This window comes from Cetorhinus maximus, chromosome 18 (genome assembly GCF_964194155.1).
Source record: "Cetorhinus maximus chromosome 18, sCetMax3.hap1.1, whole genome shotgun sequence".
In the NCBI taxonomy this organism is placed as follows: domain Eukaryota; kingdom Metazoa; phylum Chordata; class Chondrichthyes; order Lamniformes; family Cetorhinidae; genus Cetorhinus; species Cetorhinus maximus.
This window is the reverse complement of record NC_135896.1, coordinates 68796330-68810175: the sequence shown is the minus strand read 5'-3', so window position 1 is coordinate 68810175 and position 13846 is coordinate 68796330. Positions and strand designations below refer to the sequence as shown.

General features: G+C 42.9%; 1 protein-coding gene across 4 annotated transcripts in view; it reads left to right on the top strand.

The window, feature by feature from the left end:
• Positions 1 to 13846, top strand: part of ap4s1 (adaptor related protein complex 4 subunit sigma 1) — a 48574-nt gene that overhangs the window by 14592 nt on the left and 20136 nt on the right. For 3 of the 4 annotated variants that reach the window (XM_078562858.1, XM_078562860.1, XM_078562859.1), the window contains exons 1-2: positions 5541 to 5762; positions 8456 to 8542. In XM_078562858.1, coding sequence (XP_078418984.1) covers positions 5625 to 5762; positions 8456 to 8542 — 225 coding nt within the window. In that variant the 5' untranslated portion in view covers positions 5541 to 5624. Of the gene's footprint in view, positions 1 to 5540; positions 5763 to 8455; positions 8543 to 13846 lie in introns of those variants that run through there. The other variant, XM_078562861.1, reaches the window with a different exon arrangement.

Below are 13846 nucleotides of genomic sequence, written 5' to 3'. Positions count from 1 at the left end.
GGGTGCAATCAATAACACCCTGTACCTGAGAGAAGCTGGGTCTTTGGGCAAAGGCTGTGGCATTTTGTGTCTGAGACGCTGAATCTATGAGGAAATTACTGTGATCCTCCACATGAGCAAACAGTACTAGTTACAGCGTTATTGCAGCTCTGTGCTGCTGACTGGGATATACCAGACAGGTCTGATGATCCCTGGAAAAATCCTGAGGCATAGAAGTTGAGAGCGATGGTTACCTTCACAGCCACTGGCAGGGCATGCTGGTCGATGGATTGTGGCTTGAGTTGCTGCTGGACTATGTCACCACCTCATGGCTTAGCCTCAATTGCCTTTGACACTGGTTCTCCGTCATATTGAGGCCACATGTCCTAGGTCTGTCCTTTCCCACAGGGCAGTACCTGGTTGTCCTACCTTTCCCCTCTCCTCCTTCATGTTGCACAGGCAGCAGCCCCTCCGTCCTCACCACCTGCTCTCTCTCAGGCCTCCAGCTGTTCACGGTGACTGGCTCCTATGGCCTCTATGTGGGAGGGTGCCATGCCCATCTTCTATGTCCCTTTGCACAAAGAGCTATCCACCCTCCAGTACACATTTCTCCCTGGCACCTGGGTGTGCGAGTCAGTAGGGGAAAAAATAATTGCCCTGCAAGACTAGGAGCCCCACCCTTCTACTCCCCTGGGTTAAGGGAAGACAGTTGGAATTTGTTTTGTGCCACTTCTAGGGCTGAGAGTAAAACTCTAAAGCAAACTCCGCAGGGGTACGATACCTCTCCAAAGGGCTCCTCTGGTTATTCAACGAAACATACCAAGTTCAGACCTCCTATTACCAGGCCTACTTTGCACACTTCAGGATCCACTCTCCCAGCACCAAAATCAGACTAGAGTGGAGGCAGCTGCTGATTTAAATGGTCAGCTGCCTCCGTACAATGCACAGAGGTGAAACTGATGTGAAAGTGGGAAGTGCTATGTTTAGGGGCAGAACTTGTGATTTCTTAGCAATTCCACTATTTTCACCGTGATGGAGAGGCTTTCCATCGTGGTGAAAATTTGGGCCAGTATCTCCATTACAAAGACCCCCTGTCCAACTCTAACCTTGCCTGCCTCTGCCCTTACCACAGCACATGTGTCAATGAAAACACTGATCCATGCCTCTGTCCCCTCCAGATTTAACTATTCTATTGTTCTCCTGACAGCCTCCCATTGTCCATGCCCCACAACCTTCAGCTTTATCAAAAGCCCTGTTGCCTTCGACACTGGTTCTGTTCTATTCTATTCTAACCATGCCCCCACTACCCAACTTTGCAAGCATTCATTGATTCTCGACCACCTCCTTGACCAAGCTTTTGGTCTCTCATTCTGATCCTTCCTTTGGTTTTGTGTCACTTGTTTCCTTACCCCTCTCTCAAGTACATTGGGATTTATTTCTAGGTTAAAGGCATTCCCTAAAAATGATTTTTTTTTCATATTTTGTTCTCGTCAAATCCTGAAGGCAATGACTGGTGCAGGGTCAGAGTCCCATAGGTGCAGGGATCTTTTAACACTTCATTCAAGTGCTCATTGTCTATGTTTGAGTCTGAACACTAGCTGTAGGAGTTATCTTGCCCAATGGTAGCATTCTTAGATTTTAGTCAGAAAGTTGTGCTTTTAAGCCTGAAGTGCATACTTCGGAGCAATATTGAGTGGGTGCTTCTTTGTTCAAAGTGAAGCCTTTTGGACAAAACATTAAACTGGGGTCATGATCTGGTAATTGAAGTCACTTATTTGAGGAAGACCAGGGATCCATGGCTAATATATATATCCCTCAGCCAAATCACTAAAAACAGGTTAATTGGTCATTTATCTCATTTCTGTTTGTGGCATCTTGCTGTGCACTAATTGTTTTGCTTACTTGCAAAACAGCCATGACTATGTTTCAAAATGAATTTATTTTTTGTGAAATAATTTGGTAATCCTGAATGTGTGCTGGGTGTTTTACAATTGCAAGCTCTTTTCTGGTTTTATGGACCTTCATGATGCTGCACTCACATAGGCCTAGATTTCCACTGAATCAGGATGGCCCAGGAGCCCTTTAAAAATGGTGGCCGGGGCTCATTGCCAGCGTTTCCAATTTTCAACAGGGCCTTTAAAAACTGGGGGCTGGTTTGCTTCGTGAGCCCACACCATGCATTCCTGACCTGGCCAGATCCATTGTGGGGATAGGCATGTCCTAGTGCTCCACAATTTTCATGGAGTCGGACCAGCTTTTCAATGAGTTGTGGTTCACAGCACCTCAGAGGAGTCATGAACCATAGTCTGCAAGAGGGGACCTTTCAAAAGCTCATGTCTCCCATGCTAAGGTATACTCCCACCCACCCCGATAGCCCTTCATGCCCTGCATGCTAAGATATTACCCACCACCTATCGCCCCTTATATACCTCTGTGCCAAGGTATGCCTCCAAATAACCCATCTGGCCCTTCATGTCCCCTACACAATGTATGTCCACCCAGACAACCCCTATGGCCCCCATGCCCCCCCGATGCCAAGGTATGCCTCCCACCCACCTGTATGGCCCTTCATGCCCTCCTATGCCAAGCTATGGCAATTACATGCCCATTCACCCACTATTTACACAATGAACTTTAAAGTGACAGTGGGATGTGTAATAAAAATTTTTTTTAAAAATAGTCATTTATTAATAACTTTCCACTTTCTTTAAAAAAAAACCTTTTTTTTACTACAGGGCAATAAAAGTGTCAGTTATCCAGACCCTTTAAAGTTTCAATAGCTGAAACTACAGGCATTTGAAACCCCTTGTGTAAATACACGTGAAATTGACAGTAGAGATCATGAGGTGGCATAGATGGGACATGGGGGGTGAGGGCTAGAAGATCTTTCTGTTTTGATTTAAGCTGGGACAAAGTCACAGCACCCAGGCAGTCCTTTTAAACAGCTCGTCTCAGCATCCAGCAGCCCCATGGTTGCCTCTCCAAAGTTTTTCCTGGGTAGGCTGGCCTAACTGCAGCCTGCACCTGCCTCACACCCACTCCCAATAAATATCCCACCTTTTGTGGGCACTTGCTGCCGAAGCAGGCAGGCTGAGCCTGGAATTTTCCCAACTCCCGTTACCCACCTCGAGGATAAAAATCCAGGCCACAATGTCCATATAGGCATTTTCCAGCAGCAGTCAGTAAATAATTATGAAGAGATGGAATCCATGGGTTAGGGATAACAGCCAAGATTCTAAGGCCAACTACAAACCCCCTTTGCTGCTTTGACTGATATCACTGAACTCAGCATGGACCAGTGAGCAGACCTTGCACTTTCGAACATAGCTCAGTGGAACATGGCACAGCTACCAGCTGAGTGATTTGGGGGGAAGGGAGTGGGCAGCTGTATCTATTTTTATTGATTGCAGTATTGGCAGTTCCTATGTACAATGCTTCAAAGTAACAATCCACACTGAATTACTATCAGTCCTGAGTGATTAATCAACAATGGAGATTTTTACTTTGAATAGTGAATGAGGTTTCCCGTCATGTGAATTGATAACTGCAGAATTTGGTTGAAATGTAGCTGCAGAATATTGGAGTGGAAATCACTGTAACCATGAGCCACATTCATGTTGCATGAGGCAGCTGTTAGTGCCTTTATAATGTTACCCTTTCAGTTGCCAGTTTGTAATGTACAGTTAGTCAGAGGATAGTGGAGTCCAAATATAGTTGTTCTGTATATCAAGCAGTCAGGATTATCTTTAGGACACATCCTATTTAATGAATAACAGCTACTTTCTGTCTAATCTCTGTACGTATGAAGTATTACTTTAAAAATAAAATGTTTTAATTAAAAACATTTTATTCATTTGAGTAATTTTAATATTCCTCTATCTTCCAATAATGTTATATTTGCTTTATGTCTTCAAAGTGTTACGTTTTGTTCCAGGAATGATCAAGCTTAATAACACATACTTGAGGTCATAGTGACATCAGGTTTCAGTCTGGTTCAAATAGTTTCACTGACAGTTCCCAGTCTCCTTAGTTCTTGATATGGTTGATATCACCATGACTGAAGTCCTACTTTCACATAGTAGTCACAAGTTTTATGACGGAAACGTGTAAGAATGATTTGGCAATATCTTATGTTTTTTGCTTTTGGACTTCAATCTGATATTGAGATTATTATTTAGGCAATTTGTTTTGTACCACAGATTACAGTATTATAAATGTAATAGAAAAATGTTACCTGCTGTTTGTTAGGTAAGGTTTATATTCTTTGAGGATTTAGTATCTTGCTATGAGAGCATGCACCCACTTCCCTCTACCCACATTTTCAGTCATCGCTGTTGGCTGTTCAATTCCTGTCTCCAAGAAAACAGAGTAACCCGTCTATACCTAAAATGCTTTTTGTCCTCTTAAGAGACATGTGAGAACAGTTCGCTATTCAATTTTTCTGTCTGCCGTGGAGAGTTACCTGGCCGCCATCCAACTCTGAGCCTGTAAAACTGCAGGGGCAGGAGTGAGAGCCGAATCTCTCTTTCAGTATCACAGGACTCTATCACAGTATGCTACCATGCCACTAAGTTAAGTAAGACCTTCTGTAACCTCTTCATGTTAGTTTTGTGTCTGACAGAAGTTTGTTGCTGCAATAAAAACCTTTAATACATCTTTATTATTATTGAAGAGCTGCAGCGAAAAAGCAGGGAACACAATTGCAGTTCAATAGACACATACCTAGCTTGACACTAGCCCCAGGTTAGTCACAGTATTGAATTTTTTCCATTGACACTGTACATCAGAAAGAATTGCAGTGACAAAAATATTCTTAAATTATTATGTATCTTTAGCAATAGTTTTAATAGTTTTTTTTAAAACTTTAAAATTTATAACAAATTTTAACAAACTTATTTGCAAATTGAAAATCTTGGGCAGGATTTTACTGCTGCAAATTGCCCCACACTTATGTAAAATATGGCTCAATGACATTAGGCCAGCAATCCAACATTACCCCACCAGTCTCAAGAAGCTATTGAGCTTGTTAAGAAGTCAGTTGACTGCAACTTTTCATTGCCCATCCATTTTTTGCTAGTCACACAGGAAAAACATGGGGAATGGGTTACGCCAGGTATGAGGAGGCAGCACAAGGGTGGGTGAAAAGGCCTGAAAACAGAACCATGGCTGGATGTAACAGCAGGGTCTGCGGCTCAAGTTGGCAGCGTTAGGCTGTTAGTAGGCTTTATTTGTTCAGTTTAATAGGCTGACATAATTAAGGAGATAGTGAGAGAGAAGGAGGCCTTTAAATTGGCGGCCAGAACCAATTTCCCGTTCCACAGCCTAACCTTTCTCCCCTCAGACACTCTTCACAACACCAATTGGCTGGCATTCCGCCAACCAGCTGCTAATTGGTCAGCCGATGCTTGATCCAATGTGCTGAAATGGTGGGGGCGGGGTGGAACGAGTGGGCTGCGCACTTCCTGTTCTTCCTCCCTTAACCCCACTGGAAACCATGAAATCCAGGTCCTTGTTTCTAAAGTTGAGGCTTGTTTCTAATTCTGAGGATAAACTTAATGAGCTATAATATTTTATTGCTTTTTCAGAAATACTGTGAAAAAAACATAAAGAGGGATACCATTTGTCTTGGTTCAGAAGTTACTAATATGATTAAGTTTTTCCTCTTGGTGAACAAGCAAGGGCAAATGAGACTCACTCGGTATTATGAACCCATGGAAATCCACAAAAGAACACTGTTGGAAGCTGATATCATTAAGAATTGCCTCCCGCGAACAAAGGACCAGGTAAAAGTCCTAACATTTGATTAAAAGTTTGTGAATGTGTCTTGGAATCTTTGTTAAAAATATAATTGTTTACTTTGCTGATGATACAAAAAGGTAAGAAAGCAAATTGGGAGGAGGACACAGAAGAGTCCATAAAGGTAATTGGTTAGGTGAATGGACAAAAATTTGGCAGATGGGATATAATTTGGGAAACTGAGAGGTTGTCTGCTTTGGCAGGAAGAATAGAAAGCAGAATATAATTTAAATGGAGAGAGACTGCAGAATGCTGCGGTACTCTGGGATCTGGGTGTCCTCGTCCACGAATCATAAAAAGTTAGTATGCAGGTGCAGGAAGTAATTAGGAAGGCAAATGGAGTATTAGCTTTTATTGAAAGGGGGATAGAGTATGAAAGTAGGGATGTCTTGCTACAACTGTGAAGGTGAGACTGCACCTAGAGTACTGCTTACTGTTTTGGTTTTCTTACTTAAGGAAATTTGCATCGGAAATGGTTCAGAGAAGGCTTCCGAGGCTGATTCCTGGGATGAAGGGATTGTCTTATGAAGAAAGGTTGAGCAGATTAGACCTATACTCATTGGAGTTCAGAAGAATAAGTGATGATCTTATCGAAACATATAAAATTCTCCGGGGGCTTGACAGCTTTGATGCTGAGAGGATGTTTCCCCTCACGGGGGAATATAGAACTAGGGCTCACAGTTTCAAAATAAGGGGACTTCCATTTAAGACAAGAGATGAGGAGAAATTTCTCTGCTCAGAGGGTTGTACATCTTTCGAATTCATTTCCCCAGAGAGCAGAGGAGGCTGGGTCATTGCTAGCCTTGGTTCAAACATGGACAAAAGAGCTAAACTCCCAAGTTGAGGTGAGAGTGACTGCCCTTGACATCAGGGCCGCATTTGACCGAGTGTGAGATCAGGGAGCCCTAACAAAACTGGGTCAATGGGAATTGGGGAAAACTCTTCACTGGTTGGAAAACTCTTCATATAGCATAAAGAAGGGTGGTTGTGGTTGTTGGAGGTCAGTCATCTCAACTCCAGGACATAACTGCAGGAGTTCCTCAGGGTAGTGTCCTTGGCCCAACCATCTTCTGCTGCTTCATCAATGACCTTCCTTCCATCATAAGGTCAGAAGTGGGAATGTTCACTGATGATTGCACAATGTTCAGCATCATTCACAACTCCTCAGATACTGAAACAGTCCATGTTCAAATGCAGCAATAGCTGGACAATATCCAGGCTTGGGCTGACAAGTGGCAAGTAACATTCATGCCACACAAGTGCCAGGCAACGACCATGTCCGGCAAGATAGAATCTAATCGTCGGTCCTTGATGTTTAATGGCATTACCATCACTGAACCCCCCACTATCAACATCCCAGGGGTTACCATTAATCAGAAACTAAACTGTACTAGCCATACAAATATTGTGGCTACAAGAGCAGGTCAGAGGTGAGGAAACCTGTGACAGGTAACTCACCTCCTGACTCCCCAAAGCCTGTCCACCATCTACAAGGCACAAGTCAGGAGTATGATGGAATACTCCCCACTTGCCTGGATGAGTGCAGCTCCAATAACACTCGAAGCTTGACACCATCCAGGTCAAAGCAGCCCACTTGATTGACACCACATGCACAAGTATTCGCTCCCTCCACTACCGATGCACAGTGGCAGCAGTGTGTACCATCTACAAGATGCACTGCAGAAATTCACCAAGGCTCCTTAGGTAGCATCTTCCAAATCCACGACTAGCATCTAGAAGGAGAAGGGCAGCAGACAGATGGGGACATCACCACCTGCAAGTTCCCCTCCAAGTCACTCACCATCCTGACTTGGAAATATATCATCGTTCCTTCACTGTTGCTGGGTCAAAATCCTGGAACTTCCTTCCTAAAAGCACTGTGGGTGCAGCTCACCACCACCTCGAGGGCAACTAGGGATGGGCAATAAATGCTGGCCCAGCCAGCGAAGCCCACATCCCGTGAATGAATAAAAAAAAAGTCATATTCAAGACTGAGTTAGATAAAATCTTGATCTTCAGGGGAGTCAAGATGTATGGGGATAGGCAGGGAAGTGGAGTTAGGGCCACAATCAGATTCAATTGCAAAGTAGGCTTGAGGGGCAAATGGTCCATCCTGCTCCCATGTTTTATGTTCTTATGTGCCATATTGATTTAACTATTATTGTTAAATGAGGTAACACTGTACTGGGGATTATCGTAGTAGCAAGTTTTAACAGTCAGATAAGTTATCACGGGTTCCATGTAGCCCTTTGTAAGGAGGAAATGGAGAGGGATTGTTACTAGTTCGTGTGGAAGGACTGCTTGATATAATAAGGTTGTTGGCAGGAGAAATTAGGATTAGGAAAAGAGTTGCATCTCAAATCATCTTCAACAAATTAAGGATGGTCGGTGTTCCCTAAGGGAAGAACAGAAAATTGTTGCACTAGGTCAGCCTTTTACTTCCTAATAGCCCACTTTAGAACAGCATTTCTGAGGCTTGGCATCACATTGCCAGCCAACTATTTTGCTTGCGAAGTGACAAGTGACACAGAAATATTTAAAACAATGGAATAAAATGCATAAGCAAAATAATTTCAAAACTTTTTTTAAGTTTGGAAAATTTAAAAAATCCAATTTACAAAAAAAAATTGACAAATTGAGATTATGCAACTTCTGAAAATGTTTCTCATTCTGCCTCCAGTGTTCCTTTGTTGAGTACAAGGATGTTAAACTGGTATATCGTCAGTATGCTGCACTCTTTGTTGTGATTGGGATTGATGATGCAGAGGTAAGCAGTATTTACCATTCTTGCTGAACCAATGTATCTTCTATACATTTTCAATATTCATGCCCACACTCAAGCTTGGATAAAAATTGGAATAGTAATGCCAACAAGTAAAAGAGCCAGCATTAATCCGCACATTTACTGTCTTAATTATTTTATCCGTGGGTCTTTGCCTACTTAAGTAAAAAATAAGATGGAATGAACTAATGCACATAATTAATGCAAGACTAGTAAATTGTCATACATGTGCAACTTACCAACTATAAAGCAGGTAATGAGCTAAATCTAGCTAGACCAGGGTGGGTGGGGTGGGTGGGTGGGTGGGTCCCTCATTCAAAGGCACTTGGTACCTGATCAAGGGACCTGGCATCAGAAAGGGTGGGTTGGTTGAGAGCCACACCCCTGACCTTGTTGCCAACGTTACACGCTTAACTCACGCCCAAAATTCAGCAATCTTTTAAACCATATAATTGGTTTGTGCCCAGATTACCAATACATTTTCCTGCTGTGAAATTAAGGTGCCATGTTTAATAATAGAAACTGTGATGATGGTGGGAAAATGTGAAGTTGTTCACTTTGGCAGGAAGAACAAAAAGGCAGAGTATTACTTAAAAGGGGAACGGCTGCCTAATTCTGAGGCGCAGAGGGATCTAGGTGTTCTTGTACATGAGTTACAAAAAGTTAGTACGCAGGTACAGCAAGTAATTAAGAAGGCTAATGGAATGCTATCCTTTATTGCGAGAGGGATTGAACATAAAAGTAAGGATGTTATGTTTCAGTTATACAGGGCATTGGCAAGATCACACCTCAAATACTGTGTGCAGTTTTGGTCTCCTTATTTAAGGAAGGATTTAAATGCATCGGAGGTGGTTCAAAGGAGGTTTACTAGATTGATACCTGGAATAAGTGTGTTGTCTTATGAGGAAAGGTTGGACAAACTGGGCTTGTTTCCACTGGAGCTTAGAAAATTTGGTTGAAGTATACAAGATCCTGAACTGCCTTGACAATGTGGATGTCGAAAGATTTCTCTTTCTTCTTGGGAACCAGTCCCATAGTGGCTAGATGGCTAGGGTGTGGTTCAGATTAACTCCAAATTCCAGCTGAGGTAGACTTGGGACCTGCCTCTAAGAGTGGAAGACAATGGCAACCAGTGCTGACAAATACTGCCAAGAAAAGCTGCTCAAGATGAAGCATCAACAGACAATTATCCAAGGACCTGCCTTTGGTCAGAACACACGTAACATGAGATAAGACCTGGAACAGTGAGAACTTTCAGACCTTAGCAGTAATTTTTTTAAAAGTATGCAGCAGAGCAGATATACACGTTACTGAGTGACCAACCCTGTTGTCATTGAATATTGTCACATCAAATCCATATGACAAAATTACATTGAAAGCAGTAATTTCATAAAATAATAACAATTTCAGTACAATAGGAGACCATTCAGCCCATAATGTCTCTGCCAACATTAGCTCCACATGAGTGTTACTTATCCTATTCATACTTTTCTGTTAGTTCTACATATCCTTTAACCTTTTTCCTTTTCAGTTGTTTATTAAATCTTTCTTAGGTGATGTATTGAACTCAATTTCTATATCTGTTCGAGGTAATGAACTCCACGTTCCTTTACCCTTTTAATACTAATCCTAAATTTATTCCCCTTTGTTACTGATTCACTGACTAGTGGAAATAATATTCCACTATTAACCATCTTAAATTCTGTCAAAAATGTAAATGTTTCATTTAAATTTAAATGCCCCTCTTCAACCTTCTAATGAATTCAATTCTAGTTTTTCCAGGCCTCTTATCATATTCATATCTGCTCTTCCCTGGTATTTTCCTATTAAAACAGGGTCACATCTTTTCTATGGCTACAATATGTTGTCGATGATGAGGTGCCCAATCTCTACAGGTGCTCAAACTGAGATGCAACCAATGTCTTGTACGGATTCATTATTATCGCTTTGCTTTGTATTAAATGCTCCAAACCAAAATGCAAAATCACATTTATGGCTTTTTCCAGCTTCAATCCTAATATTAAATATGGTTAAGCCACACTTGGAATATTGCGTGCAATTTTGGTCGCCACATTACCAGAAGGATATGGAGGCGTTGGAGAGGGTGCAGAGGAGGTTTACCAGGATGCTGCCTGGTCTGGAGGTTATTAGCTATGAGGAGAGGTTGGAGAAACTCGGATTATTCTCACTAGAGCGACGGAGATTGAGGGGCGACTTGATAGAAGTTTACAAAATTATGAGTGGCATGGACAGAGTAGATAGTCAGAAGCTTTTTCCCAGGGTGGAAGAGTCAATTACTAGGGGACATAGATTTAAGGTGAAAGGAGAAAACTTTAGAGGAGATGTGCAGAGCAAGTTTTTTACGCAGAGTGTAGTGAGTGTCTGGAATTCGCTGCCAGAGGAGGTGGTGGAAGCAGGTACGATAGTGGTGTTTAAGAGGCAGCTTGACAAATACATGAATAAGTTGGAATAGAGGGATATGGACCCCGGAAGTGCAAAATGTTTTAGTTTGACAGGCAATATGATCGGTGCAGGCTTGGAGGGCCGAAGGGCCTGTTCCTGTGCTGTACTTTTCTTTGTTCTTTGTTCTAAAGGTCTGTGTAACTGTATATCCCGTATTTCTCTAGTTCTAAACACTCCATTGACAATTTTACCATTTAGATTGTATGTCCATTTTTTTCTAAAAGATATTACTTCACATTTGTCAATGTTGAAGTTCATTTGATGTATAGCCTGCCGAATCCAAGAGCCAGCCTTGTGTTCCCCTGCTGTTTATCATGCTCCTTAAAATCCATGAAGCTGCCAGATTGTCATAAAAACCCACCCACTAATATCCTTTAGGGAAGGAAATCTGCCCTTATTGGACCTGGCCATATATGTGACTCCAATCCCACACCAACTTGGTTGACTGTTGACTGCATCTGAAGCATCTACCTATCCCACCCCCCTCTACCAGCTTATATTTCATCTCATTTCTATATGTCTTAGTTCTGATGAAGGGTCAACTGTATCCCTCTCCGCAGATGCTGTCAGACCTGAGTTTTTCCAGGTATTTTTTTGTTTTTGTTCTGAAGTGGCCCAACAAGTACTCAGCTATATCAAAACTGTTACAAAAATAACAAGAATTGAAGTGGATGAGTACCTTTATCACATAAACTGCAATGGTTCAAGAAAGCTCACCTCCACCTTCTGAGGGCAACGAGTGATGTGTAATAAATGCTGGCTTTGCCAGCAACTCCCGCGTTGAATCAAATATTAGGAGAAAACAAAAATCTCTAGGGCACACCACTGGCCATAACTAACCACTGCAAGAAATGTCTATTTAATCCTGTTCTCTGCTTTTTGTCCTTCAGCATCATTCACAAACCTTCAGATACTGAAGCAGCCCATGTCCAAGCGCAGCAAGATCTGGACAATACCCAGGCTTGGGCTGACAAGTAGCAAATTACATTTGTGCCACACAAGTGCCACGCAATGACCATCTCCAACAAGGAAAAATCTAACCATCACCCCATGACATTCAATGGTATTACCATCGCTGAATCCCCACTATCAACATCCTGGGGGTTACCATTGAGCAGAAACTGAACTGGACTAGCCATATAAATACTGTGGCTACAAGAGCAGGTCAGAGGCTAGGAATTCTGCAACAAGTAACTCACCACCTGACTCCCCAAAACCTGTCCACCATCTACAAGGCACAAGTCAAGAGTGTGATGGAATACTCTCCACTTGCCTGGCTGAGTGCAGCTCCAACAACATTCAAGAAACTTGACACCATCCAGGACAAAGCAGCCCGCTTGATTGGCACCCCTTCCACAAACATTCACTCCCTCCATTACGGATGCACAGTGGCAACAGTGTGTACCATCTACAAGATACACTGCAGAAACTCACCAATGCTCCTTAGGCAGCACCTTCCAAACCCACGACCGCTAACATCTATAAGGACAAGGGCTGCAGATACATGGGAACACCACCACCTGGAAGTTACCCTCCAAGCTACTCACCATCCTGACTTGGAAATATATTACTGCTCCTTCACTGTAGCTGGGTCAAAATCCTGGAACTCCCTCCCTAACCGCACTCTTGGTGTACCTATACCACAGGGACTGCAGTGGTTCAAGGAGGCGGCTCACCACCACCTTCTCGAGGGCAGTTAGGAATGAGCCATAAATGCTGGCCGAACCAGCGACACCCACATCCCATAAATGAATAAGAAAAAAAGCCATTCCTTGCTCCACAAAATCATGAGGTTCCATCACAGCTCCCCGTGTTACAGACGAGGAGGTTTAAGTTAAGCAGCCCTGATTTCGTGCCTTACCACCCTTCTGTAAACAGAAACGTGTTTCGATTTTGATTTTCCCCTTTATAGGTGGCAGCATTTTCCTAACTCCTCAGTTTTGGTGTGATCCAATTTCTATTAATAATACCACAGCAAACTCGAGACAGTGTAAACTCAGAGGGTTAGCTTATTTGCAGACACACCCAAACACAAGAGGAACGTTGCAACGTAGGCTCCTTTTCACACATACAATAAAAGAAGGGGGATATGGAAAGAAAGATTTGCAGGGCAAAGACCACAGAATAAAGAATTGTTGTTGCACTTGAGTCCAGAATCAAAGTCCAACGTTGTATTCCTTCACAGAGGATGGCAGGTTGAAAAAACTGATGCTGGATAATTCACCTTTCCAGTGTCTTCCATGATGAGATAGGCACACAGAGATGAATTAGTCTTGTCGGTGCTGGTACAGAAGTTCCAGTAGAAACAGTGTAGATGGGGGCCAGGCATTCAAGCCTGGACAGAGACTTTTTTCTGAGCTACTGCTTGCTAGATGAAAGAGGGGAGACTAATCGGCAGTACAGCAAGACAGAGTAAGTGGTTCTTCCAGCTATTGGGGGGGGGGGGTCATGTCACATGAATCCCACCTCTCCACTTTGGCTTTGACAAAGAGTGTACATTTCTTTGTCTGGGCTTCTGAGTTTGTTAATGGTTCAACCATTAAGAATTTGAAAGGAAAGGTGCTAGGTACTAGAAGATTGGCTGTCAGGCAGGGGGCAGAGAGTGGGGATAAGGGGGTCCTTCTCAGGATGGCGGCCGGTGACAGTGGAGTTCCGCAGGGGTCAGTGTTGGGACCACAACTTTTCACTTTATACATTAATGATCTAGATGAAGGAACTGAGGGCATCCTGGCTAAGTTTGCAGATGATACAAAGATAGATGGAGGGACAGGTAGTATTGAGGAGGCGGGGAGGCTGCAGAAGGATTTGGACAGGTTAGGAGAATGG